This window comes from Triticum urartu, chromosome 5A (genome assembly GCF_056163025.1).
Source record: "Triticum urartu cultivar PI428250 chromosome 5A, HENAU_Tu73, whole genome shotgun sequence".
Taxonomy (NCBI): Eukaryota; Viridiplantae; Streptophyta; class Magnoliopsida; order Poales; family Poaceae; genus Triticum; species Triticum urartu.
In genome coordinates, this window is record NC_141877.1 from 350,228,516 (window position 1) to 350,246,529 (window position 18,014).

Here is an 18,014-nt window from a genome sequence, read left to right on the forward strand (position 1 = left end):
AGGAGAGGATGAAGATTAAGAGCGCGGGAAGAAAAACGGTTCGAGGAAGAAGACGATGATCTGGCCGCTCGTTTTATATTCAACGGCCCGAGCCATCTGTTTTAAATCGACCGGTTTGCGTTTTTTTCCATATTTGAATGTTTAAGCCGGATACCATGCACTTTGATAGATCCCAATGCAAGTATAAAATCTGTCTAGAAATACTATTATTGTACCGAGATTCATATTCTTCTTATCACATCTAACTGGAAGCCTAATTGGAACACTGACGGAGAAGAAAAGAAGACCGCAGGGACCCCGTGGTATGATGGCGAGAAGACCAGCGAACGGGCAATGCACACTGGCACTGGCAACAACGGGAGACAGCAGCGCAGGCGCAGCAGCCAGCCAGCAGAGCGGAGGAGGGCTGCCGCGGAGAAAAGAAATCGGGAAATCCCCATCCAGCTCCGCGGTGAGAGAGATAGAGAGAGGCGCGGAGGCGATGCTAGCTCCCGCGCTGAGCCCCCCCAAAAGATTTGGCGACGCGTCGCCCACCCCAAACGGGAACCTCCCCCCCTCACTGAACCCCCCTGCAATCCCCAAATCCCCGAAAGCCCTAGGGCGTGCAGCGCTGGAGGAGCGGCACCCGAAACCCTACCCGCCGGCCATGGTGATCGCCGTGGAGGGGAGCTTCGTGCACCAGGACGAGGGGGAGGACGGGGACCACCCCATGCGCTACCTCCCCCTCGGCCGCGTCTACTCCTCCACCGCCCCCTGCCCGCCCCCCAAGAAGCCCCGCAGCTCCGCCTCCGCCGCCGCGGGCGCCAAGCCGCCCGTGATCGTCTACTACCGCCGTCGCCGCAAGAAGCCGCGGCTCGAGGAGCCACGACCGTCCTCGCCCGCCACAGCGCCGCGGCAGCCGGAGGAGGAGGAGGAGGCGCTGGGCAGGGGCTCGCGGCGGAAGCGCCCACTCAAGCACGAGCTGCTCAGCCTGGGTTCCGCCCCGCCTGCATTGGGCGCGGATAGAGACGGGGAGGAGCTGCTGGGGCGACGGCAGCCGAGGCGCAGAGGGGGAGTGCAGAAGGAGAGCACTTCGGCGCCCCTGAGGCGACGGCGCCGCAGCAGCCAGCTGGAGGCCGCCTCTCCATCTGAGAAGAGATGGGTAGAGTAAGTTGGATCTGTGCTTGCTTCGCAATGAAACTCTCCTCACGGCTTCAGCAACAAGGAACGGCCAACTAGAATACTTGTTCTCTGTGTAATTTTGACGCCGGCTTTGTCGCAGGTTGGAAATTCAGGGTGCCGATCCGCAGGCGTTTGTCGGTTTAGTGTGCAAGGTAAGTTCTTGGCGACGTCTGTTCTGAGCATGTGGTTGTTTCATCACTATATGGAATGCAGCCAAACTGGGGCCTCAATTTTGATGGTGAATGCAGGTTTTCTGGCCCTTAGATGATGATTGGTACAAGGGTTCCATCACGGCCTACACGGAACTAACCAAGAAGCATTCTGTATGCTTTCTATATCCCTGGTTCTTATTTTTCTTATTCATGAAAAATTGCTGTGAGTTGAATTTGATAATCTTCTCTGCATTTTCCTTACTAAAAGGCTCGTTATGTGTCACTCTGTTTTCCATGTAATGTCCGCACTATGAAGAGTGCCATGTGAAATGTCGTGTAGTTGATATCTAAAGCTAAACGAATTGCAGGTGAAGTACGATGACGGTGAAGCAGAAGACCTTACCCTAGCTAATGAAAGGATACAATTTTCCATTTCATCCGAGGAAATGAAGAGCCTGAACCTGAAATTTGGAGCATCTAACCTGGATAAGAAGGGATACGATGAGCTGCTTGCACTTGCTGTCAGCTTTCATGACTACCAAGGTCTTGATCCAGATGATCTAGTGTGGGCTAAAATAACAGGTACTCCTATGTCTTTTTCTTATGAGTGCCGATGCTTCCAGCTGTTATCTGCGATTAGATGCCAATGGTCTTTTCTGTTTATTCTGTCAGTCATCACAAGTTTTATTCCATTGTTTGTAGTCATTGTCCAGATTACCTTGAACTTTTACCGTGTGATATTTTATTTATTCTAGTGTTTATGGTAGTTTTGCATCAACTTATACAACTTTATTTGATTTCTCATGCACATCACATGTGTTAGATGGTTAACTGTCTCTTTTTACAGAAAATGCTTTCTAATGTTAAGCCCAGTATTGATTTATTATTTGACATTTTCATTATTCATCTCCTCAATTACCTGTCATACTTGTTATTTGATAATTGAGTCCTATTTTCCTCTGCATTCCTACATTCCTAAAGTAAACAAGTGACATGGATTTCCCTTTCTGTTCAATTGTTTCATTCAGTTATGTGGTTGATTTGCCATCTTTCAGTGCTCCCTTTTATGTGTAGGCTTCTCACTTTTCCCAGTGACTTGAAATTTGTTCTCATGTAATGAGCCTGGTGTGCCTTAACAGGTCATGCAATGTGGCCAGCTGTTATAGTGGACGAGTCAAATGTTCATGCTAGCCGGGCCCTGAAGCCAATTCGGTTAGATCAATCAATACTTGTTCAATTCTTTGGCACCCATGATTTTGCAAGGTTTGGTTCTGTGAAAAGATTATAGCATATTTTTTCTTTTTCTTTCGAAGCAGTACACTAAAGTTGTGTTTGTACCTCAGGATTAAGTCGAAGCAGGCGGTGCCCTTTCTGAATGGCCTTCTTTCTTCCTTGCATCTCAAATGCAAGCAAACACGCTTCTCCCGAGGCTTAGAAGAAGCCAAGGAGTATGAGTCCAGAACCTCTTTTATATTTTTAAGCAATAATTGTTTTTTTTTCCTGAATACACATCATAGACTCGAAAGATTTTCTGTTATCTTGCATGATGCCCTATTGGTATGATACTGAAAAATACCGATTGTGTAGGTTTCTCCTCACACAACAGCTTCCAGAAAATATGTTGCAACTTCGGAAATCCATTGAAAATGATGGTTCTGATGTTAATGGCCAAGATGACGCGATAGGCTCTTGTGATAATTTATCAGAAGAAAGAGAAGAAGAAAATGGAGAGGATGCTGAAATGACTCAAATAGAACTAGGAAATCTTCGCGTGAGCAACCTAGGTATGTTCGAGTAAATAGTACAGTAGCCCCCCCCCCCCCCCCCCCCCAAATATAAGTTTAAAGATGCAAAAATGCTCCGGAAGCATGTCCATCCTACCCATCTCACGGATACCCTGTTTCTCACTTGAATCTTGGACTGCCCTTTTGAGCTACGATGCTGCCGCTTTATGCAAGTTTTCCTTGGTGGGAGACACAAGCAGACTTGGCACTTCTGGATAGCACTGTTTTTGAGTCGAGCGACTAGTCGTCGACTAATCGACGAGTCATAACTGGCAGGTTGACTCAAGATGTCGACTCGACTAGTTGGATGAGTCGCAACTAGTCGTGGTTTTCGAGTCGAATGACTCAATTTTTTTATTACAGACTATTAATAAGTATATACATATACTATGGTAATTTTATTGATGTCCAGGTATACATATACTCTGGTAATTTTATTGTACCTATTGCTTAACTTATGTCGACTTGTCGCATGTCGATTCATCGACCATGAGTCTTGACTAGTCACAACTAGTCAAGAGTCGCTACCCCAGAACGACTCGTCGACTCAAAAATGGAATTATATCTGTTCCAGAGATATGAACATATGTTATATGTTCAAGGATGATGCAGTTCAGATTGCACTAGCACCAATAATCCAAAACACTGATCTGTTTTAGTTTGTTCTTCCTACCCATAACCCTTCAAAAGAAATAATTGATTTCCATTTACTCCCTCCATCCCAATTTATGTTGCGTCTTCATATTTTGTCATTTAACTTTATGTGCCATAAAAATTATACCATTGAAACTCCATTTTGATTGTGTTTAATGTAGGCATAGAAGGTTTCCATCAGAGAAATCATTCTGAACATTACTTAAGATGACACTATTGCCTTCGAGCATTTATGGAGCTCTTATTTGTCATATTCATCTTGTTATGCTGTTGTATATCTTCTGCTGACCCCTTTTCTTGGTGCTGACTGAGCTTTGCATGTTTATGTTTATATGCGCATTTCCTCCTTTGTTCGTTCTTCTTAGTGTATAACAAACCTGATTGTGTGAATTTCTTTCCAGGCAGGATAGTATCTGATTCAGACCATTTCCATAACAAAATGCACATATGGCCTGAAGGGTATACTGCTTTCAGGAAGTTCGCATCAGTAAAAGGTATTTGTTCAGCTCCAGACTGTCATCAAGCTTGCATGAAATTTGGTGTTCCATTTTGGAACAGTTTACTCTCATGAGAGTATGTTTTACGAGTACACTGTAATACTTTCACAGATCCACACCTAGTAACATCTTACAAAATGGAAGTACTGAGGAATTCAGATATTAAAGCACGACCGTTGTTTAGGGTGATCTCGGAAGATGGATTGCAGGTAAGCAGATTGAAATTTTTGTACTAGTACCAATCCTGTTTCTGTTGATACTCCATTTTGCTGAATCTTTAGTGTTAAGCGTAGGCCTAAAGCATATCATGATGTTGTGTTTCATTGCCATGTATGGAAGGGATATCCTAAGGACCAATGCAGATGATAGTTTCTTAGCAATATCATTGTGTTGTCACAATGAATATTGCTGTCTGTATCACTTGCTAAAGTTTAGTTTACTATTATGAAGAAATTCACATATATAAGCTAGTTTCCTCGTCTCATTGTGCATGTTGCATGATGCTGTGATGGAATGTTTGCTTTACTATACTTGTAGATGATGCTCTAATAATAGCTCGCTTAGGTGGCATTGTGATTAAATGTACCTTGAACTGCAGTAAATAGCTGCCTTCATATATTCCTGGCTGTGTTGCATCATCTTCTCATTAGATTATTTCAGTATTTCCTACTTCCGCTGGCTAAGTTTCTGCAGCAGATTATAAAATAGGTTCAGTGCAACACAGTGCAGTAACCACAAACTTGAGTCTCTTCTCAAATCAGCCAATTTATTTGCTGCTCTGAATGATCACTGCATGGTTCATTAAAAAGAGCATATTTTAGGATTATCAGCGAAACCCTCTTGATATGCCTTGGATATAGCAGCATTTTGACAAATTCAGCAGTTCGGAATCTGTACATTTACTAACATGATGTCTTTTGTTGACCAGATTGATGGCTCTACGCCTAATGCATGCTGGAAGGAGATATACTGCAGGATAAAAGAAAAACAGTGCAATGTTACCTCGGAACTGGAAGGAAATGTTTGTCAGAGATCTGGTTCTGACATGTTTGGCTTTTCAAACCCACAAATTAGGCAGCTTATTCAGGTTTTTAAACAAATAGCTTTCATGGTTTTCACGCTTCATTTTATCAGTATTACTTTTGTTAGGCAGTGCATTGGTGCTAGACAATTAATTCATCTTTAAGAAAGGTCTTTTGTTTCTTTTATAAATGCACATTTGTTTTGATAATCATTTCTGTAAGTCTAAGTTTTGTCTATGGCCTTTTGTTATTTGTATTTCAGTTCAGTATTATTGGTTATTTGATTTATACCCACCCATGTATCTGGTACTGGACTTTTGTGGATTGGAAGTTTTGTTGTTTCTGTGAATATGTGATTGGCTGATGCCATACACTTCAGCCGTCAACCTAGTATTTCAAATTAGTCAACACTCTTTTTTTACTTAGTTTGGCGATGCTTCCCATTGCTTCAGATAGCCCGACATTACCATTTATTGCAAATTCATATTTTGTTCATTCATACTAGTATTACATTATGATCAGGAAAGAGCCAATGCGTTCTTTAATGCCTGAATTCTTCCTCATGGACAAAAAGGAGAATATATTTTTTGTTTATCTTGTTCACCCTGAGGTTGGGATTGAATAAATCATTTATGTTGGTGAATTTACTTTTATGCTTTGATACTACCGTGCTCGCCTTACCAGCATTTCCTACCATTTTCCACAAAAAAAGAGTTGTCTTTGGTGAAAGCATTGATGCACATATTGTAGATGCGTGTTTACAAGTTTCATTGAAAAATGGAAATCATTGTTGCCATGTAGTGATGCCATTCTCTGTCAGGGCTTTTGCCTTCTTCTTTGTATTGACTTCATATTGGTATGCTTTAGATAATGCATACCATTCTTTATCTTTGTTAACTTCAAAGTTACTTGTGTATTTGTTAGGAGTTGCCAAATGCAAGGTCGTGTTTGAAGTATTTTGAAAATGGTGGGGATACCCTCCGTGGTTACAGAGCTGTTCATGTTAATTGGAAAGATCTAGACTTTTGCAGTGTTTGTGATATGGATGAGGTAAATGATCCTAATCCTATTCTCATGCTTATTCAAAATGCAAGTAATGAAACTGAAAAGTTACTTAAATTCTCTTTTGCCTTCCAGGAGTATGAAGACAATTTGTTCTTGCAATGTGACAAGTGCCGTATGATGGTATACACTTACAGGATCACTCAACTCAATGAATATTGTCAAATATAAGTATTAACAAATCCTGACAGCCTTAACATGATTCAGGTTCATGCTCGGTGCTATGGCGAACTAGAACCATTGAATGGAGTACTTTGGTTATGCAACCTGTGCCGACCTGGGGCACCTCGCGTGTCCCCACGATGCTGCCTATGTCCTGTCACAGGTATACAATTGTGTTGGACTTCTTGCAAAGCGAGTCTATGTACTTATAAGATGCAATCTCTGTTTGTAGGGGGTGCAATGAAACCTACAACAGATGGCCGTTGGGCTCATCTAGCATGTGCAATATGGATTCCTGGTATAATAACTTAACCACTCCATATATTTTCTTAGTGGTATCATATCATGACATACTTTAGTTTTCTTATTAATCTTATATTGGTTGCAGAAACATGCTTAAAAGATGTAAAGAGAATGGAACCCATTGATGGATTGAGCAAAATCAACAAGGTTTTCACCCCTTCCACTCTTGACTTAGGTGACAGCTTTTGGAGCATTTTTGTAGAAACATTTTCAGTTTTAAGTTATCTCCAGGACCGCTGGAAACTTCTATGCAGCATTTGTACAGTTGCTTATGGAGCTTGCATACAGGTACTTCAGGAACTGTTTAAGCTTATGTTGTGACACCTATAATATATTATGACCCTTCTCCATGCATCAATGTAGTGCTCACATCCTACTTGTCGAGTTGCATATCACCCGCTCTGTGCACGTGCTGCTGATCTATGTGTTGAGGTAAATTACTTCAATGTAAGTGACCCTACTTTCTTGGGGACTAATTTTATACCTTAATTAGTACTATGTTAATTTTAGCTTGAAGATGATGACAAAATCCATCTCATGTTACTTGAGGAGGATGAGGACCCATGTATTCGTCTACTCTCGTATTGCAAGAAGCACAGACAACCATCTACTGAACGTCCATCTCTTGAAAGTAATCTTGGTAACCCTGCTCAGTTAGTTCAGACAGACGCGGCTTCATCATCTGGTTGTGCAAGGACTGGTAATAGCAATGTTTATTTGACTAGCATCTTTCCAAAAGTTCTGCACATATTCATTTTGGTTGTGTATTAAGATAGTCACTTTTAACTATCCTCACAAAAGAAACACCTTAAACAATATGCCCTGTTGAATTTTGCTCTCCTGTTCAGCTTTTTATATAGATTTGTTGCTCAGATATTATTATTATTATTATTGTTTTGGTTTGAAAGTGAATCTTGAAGTCTTATGGGATGGGGTTGCCTAGTTCTTGAAAGGCTATGTTTGTTTATTAGTAGACGATCTCCTATCCTTATGATTACCTATCTATTCTGTTCTCGCTCCTCGGTGACATCTCTGTTTACTCATTCCTTTGTTCAGAGCCCTATAATTTTCACCGGAGAAGAGGCCAACAACAACCTCAAGTTACAGCTACTGCTTCTGTAAAGCGTTTGTATGTGGAGAACATGCCTTATATTGTTAGTGGCTACTGCCAAAATAAAGTAGGCTGTGATACTAGCTGTGAACCAATTCAATCAGTCGCCTTGTTGGATGCTGCATCACAAGAAGCTTCTGTCAATGTGTCTTCTATGGCTGAAAAATATAAAAGCATGAAGGCCACATTCAGGAAGAGACTAGCTTTTGGTGAGTTTCACTAATCTTTGAACCAATGGCATCTCCATAGCATTATTTCTGAAGATGATTAGTTTCTTTTTTATTATCTTGTTGAAGAAAAAAAAGTGTGTTTTGTGGTCTTATTTATTTGCAAAGCATCTTTTTTTACTTTTAACTTGAATACACTAATTGGTTACTACACATACTGTATCATATAAGTATTTATCAACTGCTGCTTCATCATTTATGCTGTTCTGTTAACTCTTTTGTGGATGCTAGATGAATCATTTTCTGCAATAATAGTCAAATCTATAGGAAGTGTATACGATCTTGGTATAAATCTGTCCGGTGAAAACATGTGCATATATTAGCATGAGCTCTATAATGAGACATGCCAGTGGGTGGATTATAACTGAAACTTAGTATTAGTTTGGGATTCTGATTTATGCTTTCTATGAATTGTGTTTTATGTTATGATTTTTCTTGGCAGGAAAATCAAGAATTCATGGGTTTGGTGTTTTTGCAAAGGTTGCACACAAGGCAGGAGACATGGTATGTTTCTGTAACTTCCCCTTATAGATTGTGGTCGCTTCTGGAAAGGAGATGGGTTTCTTTTAGGGAAGATTTTGTAACTGCCTGATAGCACTGCAAACAGTAAAATATGTCGATTATTTGAAGATGACTGTGATGCTATTTGTGCTAATGTTCTGAAATTCTCTATTTTGTATCTACTTGTTCAGATGATCGAATACATAGGGGAGCTTGTTAGGCCACCGATATCAGACCTTAGAGAGCGGCATATATACAACTCTTTGGTGGTAAGTTCTGTTTGGAATTTACATCTTTTGGGTGTTCAGAATTGTTGATACGTCAATATGCACAACAAAATTTTGCAGCTTTTAATATGGTTGCTTGTAAGTTGATCTTATGTTGAATGGGTGTCAGCTATTATTACATGAGCATGGGTGTGGAGACCTTCCCACACGTCCTCTGACCCTGTGTGCTCTGACCATTATCCATGACGCCACTAGCATCCACGTCATGCCCCTTTCCCTCTTGCTGCCTCCCGCTCTGCCTCTCCTTCGTCTAGCGATGGTTTTGTTGCTGGCCAGCGGCACAGTGGAGACAAGAATGAACACAGAACCCATTCCTACCTTTAGGTTGTTGAATGGTAACTTTCAACTTCAGAAAAGTAAGCATTTAAGTGGAGCACTTCCAGTTTTCAACTGGTACCAACTGTCCATTCTAATATATTCATGACATCTGGAATTAACAGACCTTCAACTGATAAAACCAACTGTCGATTTTAACAAATATATGAAATTCAACCCCAACCCCCCCTCCAAACTCACAACTGGTACTCTCTCTGTCCCTATTTACATGTCACTCTTGTTGTTTGTGATAAAATTTCGACCATTAATTTCACTGATAATATATTAATTATATGTAATAAAAATGTACAAACTGCATTTTAATACGTACAAATTAAATGGTGCACGTTTTGTGACACAACCCACATATTTTTGGTCAAAGTTGAACCTCGAATAACGTGTGCGCCATATAAATAGCGACAGAGGGAGTAGTAGCTTTTAAATCGAAGTATTGGTGAAAAGAATTTGAGGGACGAAAACGTCAGGAGAGAACCATGTACCCGATTTGGTTAAACAAAGAAAATGAAAGGGATTGAATGAAGGGTCAATAGAGGACTAAAAATTCCGACAGTACTGTACATAAATTAGAAGATTATAGACCATACATATATTTTCTCACGGTCAGTCATAAATGGATATCTCTTGTATCTAATAGGTTCTGCTTGCATGCTTGTCACTGTAACACTAATCAATGTATGTTAGAATTAACTTTCTTTATATTTGGTACACATGGTCCAGCTTGGTACCCACTGTCTCAAAATGTTAGCTCAGTATACATGCCTCCATGATACTGGTAGAAAACACCTGTTATCTAACTATGCTCTACTTGGATAGTAATTACAATCTGTTAACTACTCAAAGTAACTCCATGCAGGGTGCTGGGACATACATGTTCAGGATAGATGATGAGCGTGTTATTGACGCTACACGAGCAGGAAGCATAGCCCATTTGATCAATCACTCATGCGAGGTAAGAAAAATCTTGGTCTACTATGCATGTGCTTTCCACTTTGTTAGCAGCTCAGATCCCTTCATATCTTTTATGTGCTGAGGAGTATGGATTATATTCTCATTAATTGTTGTATAACCTTGGCATGGTATTTCTTCGAATTCTGGGCCACTACATACTGTACATATGGGTGGTTGGACAATGGGGTATATTTTGAGGAAATTCACGTTGAACATTACTTGTGCCTATTCTGGCCATTTTTTTTTAACCAAAATAAGAAGTCGTCATGAAAAAGGAATATAGTACAATTGGCACGAGGATGTCTCTTTTGAAGCAAATAAATTTTCACAACGAGTTATGAAAAATTTATACTTGTTTGAAGATAAGGGGATAATCAGCTTTACCATACACTTTGTATGTTGGCCTTATGTTGTGTCAGCTTATTAAATATCAAACTGTTTGTTCTAACAGTTCAGAGGCACTACTATTAATGATGACATACTGATGTATTGCGTTACTGCATAGTGCATACTCCCTCCGTCCGGAAAAGCTTGTCCCTCAAATGGATGTATCTAGCAAGATACATCCATTTGAGGGACAAGCTTTTTTGGACGGAGGGAGTACATGAGTGATCAGGTTGATGGGAATGGTTTCGTCATATAGCTGTCTGCTGGCATACTCTAGTCTAATCTTTACCATTTTTAGTTTTTGATCTTATATTTGCTTCTATGGTATTTTGGTAGGCAATTTTCATGATATCTCTTCATCATTGCAGCCTAATTGTTATTCGCGTGTGATAAGTGTTCTTGGGGATGAGCATATCATCATTTTTGCAAAGCGGGATATAGACCCATGGGAAGAGTTGACCTATGATTATAGGTCAGATCTGAATATCATATTGCTTTTGGTCTCTCTCACGTTGTAGTTTTACCAATAATTTATATGCTTTATTCAGGTTTGTTTCGAATGAACAACGGCTTCCTTGTTATTGTGGATTTCCAAAATGCCGGGGAGTTGTTAATGATGTTGAAGCAGAGGTCCAATCAACCAAAATAAGAGTCACCAGAAGTGAATTATTTCAGCAAAAAGACTAATGGTCAGTCCTTCCTATGCAAGTGTTAGTGGGAAGTCGAACTACCGACAATATTTATCATTTTATCTATTTCTCCAATTCAATAATAAATGGCGGCACATTGCTTGTGGTGTCTGATGCCCTATCGACGTTTCTTTGGGTGCAAGCTCTAATAATAGATACACATGATGTGGAGGAAGTCCTCCAAAAATTATGGAATTTACATGTTATGTGTATGACAATTACAACTCGTCAACACTAATTAAGGCCTGTATTGCAATGTTAAAGGGGATTAGCAATTACTCCGTATCTGTCATAGGTCTCATGATCGATGCACAGGAGTTGCGCCCCCCACCACCAGGGTTGTATGAACAAGGATTGATGTTAATTATTTCTGAACATGTTATGTGTATGACAATTACAACTCGTCAACACTAATTAAGGCCTGTATTGCAATGTTGAAGGGGATTAGCAATTACTCCGTATCTGTCATAGGTCTCATGATCGATGCACAGGAGTTGCGTCCCCCACCACCAGGGTTGTGTGAACAAGGATTGATGTTAATTATTTCTGAACATGGTTTAGTTTAGCGCATGAATATATAATGTTGAATGGTTTTTATTAGTGAGTTGGTTAAAATTTTCATAACACACTCTTGGCTTGTGTTGGTTCTCTAGATTGAATCAGTTAGGATTGGCTAAAAGCATCCATATAAGTTAGTGCATCTCAGCGCTAATACTTGTATATCCCCTCTGGTTACTACTGCAAAGACTTGATCGGGCAGAAAATAATGGATGTCCCTGGACATGTACCATGTCTCAATAATTGTGAAGACTGGTGCAAAATGGAGCAGTTTGCTGCTTGACATCTGGATTGGTATATCATTGTATAAGCATGAGTCGGTCGCTTTGGCTTGGCGTGGGTTAGACCTATGGAATAGTGAATTGTTATCAGGAATGAGGTGGTTATCAGCTTGCTGTTAGGAGCTGGCTATACTGGTCATGGAAAGTTTGATCAGCTTCAGCGCATATCCAAGGGGAGTCCCCATAGCTGCCCCAATTGTTCGGACAGACAGCCCGGAACACAAGAACAACAAAGCTTTTAGTCTACAAATTAGGGTATGCTAGAGTTGAAACCCATAAGATCTTGTAACCTAGTCATGGTTCTGTCGTGGATAGCTAACTTCCACACCCCCTATCCATGGCTAGTTCTTTGATGATATTCCAATCCTTTAGGTCTCTGTATGTCGAATCGCCGTCCTATGGAACCTGGCTCTTAGGTTTTGTGGCACTCTTGTCACAGAGGACCCCCAAAACTTAGTGCCACGTCATCCATTTGCTTTGGTTCGATGGATCACATATGCACTATGTTTTTAAAGCGGTAAAGCGAAGCGAGGCGCTTGGGGGGGGGGGGGGGGGGGGCTCACTGCTTAAGCGCTAAAGCGTAAAGCAAGGCGACACTTTAGACAGACTCTGAACCTGATGGGCAGTAGAATAGAGCACCATTTAGTGAGACATACATACGTTGATTCTAATCCGCCAGTGAGCACATATATTCTGATCCATCCACTAAGCAGTAAGCAACTAGCCAACTACTATAAGAGAGGCAGTAGCAGCACCTAACAGCAGAGGAGCTGTGCATAGCATAACACACAACAGAGCAGGAAAGGCTGGTGCAGATCTGAGGAAGCTGCTGCTAGAGGAAAGAGCTGAAAGCGGAGATTTGCACGCTCTGGTTTTGGCTCTCTCTCTTTCTTACCCCCCCCCCCCCCCTGTAACTGTTTCACATGTGAGCCCAGTTTTCCCGCCCAGCCCTTTTTCCCCGCCAGAAATCTCTGTTCCCTTGCCTGGCAAGTCTAAGGCGTCCTCCCTGCCCTAAAGCGCCAATCAGGACGCCTAAGCAGACGCTTTAATGTCTAAGGTGGACGCCTTAGACACATATCTAAAGCAAGTTGGACGCTTTGAGCCTGGAGGGTGCTCTGACGCTTAAGCGTCGCTACGCTTTACAAACAGAGCATCTGCATCAATATCAACATCTTTCTGCAACATGTACCCCAAACATCAAAAGGTGTCCTTCTGAGGTACCGCCTGCTCATCAAGGCTATCCTCCTCACGCCTAATAGTAATGAAACCACACCTCTTGTACTTGGTTTTAATCCTACTGAGCCTAAAACCTTTCGATTCCGAAGTCTGTCTCCACAACTAACTTTCTATTAACCCCTGTCTGGCACCACATCATCTGCAAAGAGCATATGCCATGGGATATGTATATCCCTTGCGACCTTATCCATCACCAAAGCAAAAAGATAAGGGCAATTCCAACGCGGATCACCAAATAACCCCTAAATGTCTGGACCAGACATCCCATACATTTTTCGCCATCTAACATTGATCACCAAATTTGTCCGGACATCCGAAATCCCACAAATCGGAACCAAACGTAGGGGTGGTTTGCGGGCGTCCGGAGATTTGCCATGTAGGCCTTTGACAACGCGAACCCATGTTAATAACCCTCGTTCTGCTTTGCCTAGAATCCTCACTCCGCTTTTCGCGCCGCATTCATGCCGGTCAAAGAGGACTTGATCGGATGAGATGTTTCACTACATGCATTTATGCGTGTTGACCTGCCAGCTGTGTGTCTGACATTCACATTGGCACGTTTTTCGAGAAGCCTACTCCGTTTGCTGCCCGCGTTGAAGTAGAGCCAGTTCGTTTGCCCTGGTATTTAAGCTGGGCGACCGCTGACGCAAACCTTACACCCCCGCCCCTCCTCCCCCCAAATCCATGGAACTCCAGCTCTGGCCGCCTTGATGGGCAAGTCGGACGGCCCGAAGTGGTTCTTTGTGACCCCCACCGGCCTTGGCGGGTGCTCCTGGTGCCGACAATCACATTCTCTGGGCCCGTCAGCATCGACCGCTCCGTCGTAGGTGAAGCCGGAGCCCATCTCCTCGAACGTCGTGGAGTAGCAACAACCGCCCCTCCTTGCTGAGGCCGCCGCGATGGACGAGGAGTCACGGTACTACCGTGGTCTGGTGCCGCCTTCCCTGCCGCTCCCGCTCAACAGCGGCATCCGAATCAAACACCGCATGAAGGAGCCGTAGTCCCCTACGTAGCAAGGTGGCGCCGCTGTCCCTGGCCGTCGATAGTCCGAGATCCAGTGGCGCCTAGTTGTCGCCGCGAAGGAGGAGCTACTTTCCCTGCCTTGGCGATAGTCTGGGAGCCCACCCGGTCGCCGTGGAGGAGTCGCCCTATCCGGCGATCTCCAAAGCATGCGACCACCTTGCCCAATACCTCTATTGGCGACGATGACGACTCGTCCTGCACAATAATGTCGGCCTCCCGGGTGGCTTTCGAGGCGGCGTACCGGGAGTGGCGCAACGCGCGGTGCCAGGTGTCGTTCTGCTGTCGGATGTTGCGCCGCCTTGGGTCTCGGCAGACAAGTGCCCGTGGGGGCTTGGGCCGCTGATCGGTCCACGACCACCATGGAGACCTCCACTCGTCGCTGCCGGATCAACGACCAGCTCCACAAAGAGGGGCTGGAGGAGTCCGAGTGCTTGGCCCGGTTCAAAGGCAATGGCAGTCGGTGCTAGGCGGAGGCAGTGGAGCAGCTGCATCACGAGCGCGCTACGGCGGCCGATCAGGGCTGCCATGACCATTGGCGGGCCTTCTACCAACTGGAAGGACGGCGATGGTGACGACAACAAGGTGTCAACGGCCTTGGAGGCCATGCCTACCAGGTCACTGTCCGGCACCTCACTTAGTTTAGTTTAGGCTTAGTTAAAATTTTGTTCAATTTAGTTGGAACTTTGTTAAATTTCGTCCTTTGGTTGTAGTATATCAAAATTTAACAAATATCATCCTTTTTTGAAAGATCCGTTTGAAATGGGGTCGACATTTGGTGATTACGATTGGATGGCCTCCGCCCCCATTGCTGTTCGTGGACATGTCCGGATGTGCCTACAGACATTTGATGATGTCTGTTTTGGTGATCCGTGTTGGAGTTGCCCTAAGAGCTCAAAGCTGACACTTGGTGCAGTCCTATTTTAAATTTGAAAAGCCATTGGTGTCATCATCACTTGTTTGAACACTTGTCACAACATTATCGCACATGCCTTGATGAGGATAATGTACTTTGTTGGGACTTTGTGTTTCTCCAAGGCCCACCATATGACATTCTGTGGTCTCTTATCGTAGGCCTTCTCCAAGTCAATGAACACCATATGCAGGTCTTTTTTTGTGCCCCGTATCCCTCCATAAGTTGTCGTACCCAGAAAATAACTTCCATGGTCGACCTCCCAGGCATGAAACCAAACTGATTTTTTTGCCACGCTTGTCATTCTTCTTATGCGGTGCTCAATGACTCTCCCATACTTCATTTTATGGCTGATCAACTTAAATCCACGGTAATTAGTACAGCTTTGAATACCCCCCTTATTCTTGAAGTTGGTACATTCTTTGGGCATCTTGTTTGACCTAAAAATGAGGTTGAACAACTTAGTTAGCTACGCTCCAAGGCATCTCCACACTTCAATTGGGATACAATCAGGGCTCATCACCTTGCCTGCTTTCTTCCTTTTTAAAGTCTCCTTGATCTCAGACGGATTGGTTGCACAAAATGTTTGTTGGTATCATGAAAGGAGTCGTCCAGCTCAATGGCTGAGCTCCCATTCTCTCCACTGAACAGTTTGTTGAAGTACTCTCTTCATCTATTCTTGATCTCCTTGTCCTTAACCAGAATTTGATCTGTTCCATCCTTGATGCATTTGACTTGGTTGTCATTCCCCATCTTCCTTGGTAGTCCCTTTCGCTTCCCTCATGTTTAAACTCTGAAAGAGGCCCGACCCATTGCTTCACTCGCAGCTCGCTTTGTGGTCTCTTTGTCACCTTGTACTTCTATATGTTGTCTGCACTCCTATCCAGGTGTAGGCGAACATTCTTTCTTCTCCTTAATAGCCTTCTGGCATCATTGTTCCACCACTTGGTAACCTTTGCTTCGCTTGTACTTGACCTCAAACTCCTCTTAAGCCACCTTTCGAACTCAAGTTGCCATCTTCATCCACCTATTATTTGCATAACCTCCTTCCTCCCAAGAACCCTCCTTAATAACCCCCTCCTTGAAAGCCTGAGTTGCCTCCCCTTGAGCTTCCACCACTTCGTTCTAGCGACTTTGACGCACTTATTCCGCCGGACAGATATCTGAAAGTGGAAGTAAGCCAGCACCAAGCTTATGTCGTGGGACAACACTCTCTTTAGGTATCACCAATCTAGGCAAAAACCCGTCTGTCTTCTCTTCTCGAGAGGATGAAATCAATCTGGCTAGAGCGTTAACCACCACTACAAGTCACTAGATGGGATTCTCTCTTTCTAAAGAGGTTGCTAGCTATGATCATTTCGTAGGCTAAAGCGAAGCTTACATTTGGTTTCTTGGATGCATAGGATATCAGCACCTTCTCACCGTTGTATCACCAACTCCCGTAACTTACCCGCCAGGGACCCTACGTTCGAGCTACCTAAGCGGATCCTACTTGGCTTGGCTAGCTTCCTTACCCTTCATATTTGTCAAGTCAAATGCGAAGACCCTTGCTCATATTTCATTACACCTGGGCATCGATGTAGCGTGCCACTAAGGATGCGATGACCTTATCCTTGCCCACCTATCACCGTATCCATATCAGCATACGACTCACCAAAGGGGTGAGGGCCTGACCCTTGCCCATTTAAACGCCACCTGGGTTCAGATATGGCACGCCCCTAAGAGGGTTACGCCCCAACGGGCAGTCCAAACAAAAAATACCGTCCTACGGTCCTCCCCAAACCGGCCCCATTGTCCATACAGTTTGGACTGCCCTAAACCCAGCCCAAATGTTGGTCAGATATGGGCTGTCTGGACATGTCCGCCATGTCAGACCGAACAAGCCGGCCCCACCCCAAACCAACCAAATCGATATCTTTAAATTTGAACTATGTACTCCGGATAATATTTATGTTTGAATTATGTATTTTTAAATTTGAACTGTTTATTCTATGTTCAATCTAAACCTTTCTAGTATTCAACAAGTTTGTTTGAAAAAAAATGAGAAGGGCAAAAAAATGGGGCCAACAAATGGGGAGGGGTGAAATGGAGCCCGCTGTTGTAGGGGCGGAAAATGGAGGAGCCGGATCCCTGCTGTCCGTGGACATATATGGGGCTAAAATTTGCTACTTGCCCTTGGAGATGCTCAGCCGGATATTATCTGAAGCATTGGTATTCCACTGGAGTCAATGCTATGTGTAGCCCTACCAATCGAGGCATCTAGCAAATATATTTTAACAAAATTGTTATTGTTATTACGTGATTGCAGCCATTCTGACACTTCAATCTTCGCAGAGTGGGTATCTGGAAATGCCCAAGGCTTGGATTTACTGAATTGAGGAACTGCGGTGCTGCCAGTGCTTGCTGTGTTATTCTCAAGTTGACCGGCTTTATGATTCTAGGAATGCTAACGATTCATTCTCACATTGTTTTAGATGGAATGCCAGTGTAGTGTATAGATACTCAGAAGTAGGTTGGCAATCCAACATGCATGATTGCCAACCATAACTGAAATTGATGATCATGTAGGGCATCAAAAATATTCAGAGTTTACATGTAATTCGGCCATTCACTGTTTCCAGTGTGCCCTGCCATAGGCACAGCCCATTTGATGTTTAAGAAGTCATGATGTTAAGTGGTGACTGAAAGACTTGCTAATGCTAATTGTTATCAGTTGTAAACCA

The 18,014-nt window shown here is 43.2% G+C and overlaps 1 protein-coding gene across 6 annotated transcripts; it reads left to right on the top strand.

Annotated features, from left to right (window-relative positions):
• The first annotated feature begins 341 nt into the window (after nucleotides 1-341).
• On the top strand, nucleotides 342-18,014 carry LOC125508943 (histone-lysine N-methyltransferase TRX1). 6 transcript variants are annotated; one of them, XM_048673759.2, is made up of 25 exons: nucleotides 343-1,146; nucleotides 1,262-1,313; nucleotides 1,410-1,484; nucleotides 1,682-1,895; nucleotides 2,453-2,576; nucleotides 2,657-2,761; nucleotides 2,901-3,097; nucleotides 4,153-4,245; nucleotides 4,360-4,457; nucleotides 5,177-5,335; nucleotides 6,195-6,320; nucleotides 6,408-6,455; nucleotides 6,540-6,657; nucleotides 6,727-6,792; nucleotides 6,883-6,944; nucleotides 7,029-7,085; nucleotides 7,161-7,244; nucleotides 7,347-7,497; nucleotides 7,854-8,117; nucleotides 8,578-8,639; nucleotides 8,828-8,905; nucleotides 10,113-10,208; nucleotides 10,963-11,066; nucleotides 11,143-11,283; nucleotides 17,628-18,014. In XM_048673759.2, the coding sequence occupies exons 1-24, from the start codon at nucleotides 482-484 to the stop codon at nucleotides 11,279-11,281; spliced, it is 3,237 nt and encodes a 1,078-aa protein (XP_048529716.2). In that variant the 5' UTR covers nucleotides 343-481; the 3' UTR covers nucleotides 11,282-11,283; nucleotides 17,628-18,014. The 6 variants fall into 6 exon arrangements, with proteins under 6 accessions (XP_087382153.1, XP_048529716.2, XP_048529717.2 ...); XM_048673760.2 differs by having other exon boundaries at nucleotides 7,350-7,497; XM_048673761.2 differs by having other exon boundaries at nucleotides 7,161-7,229.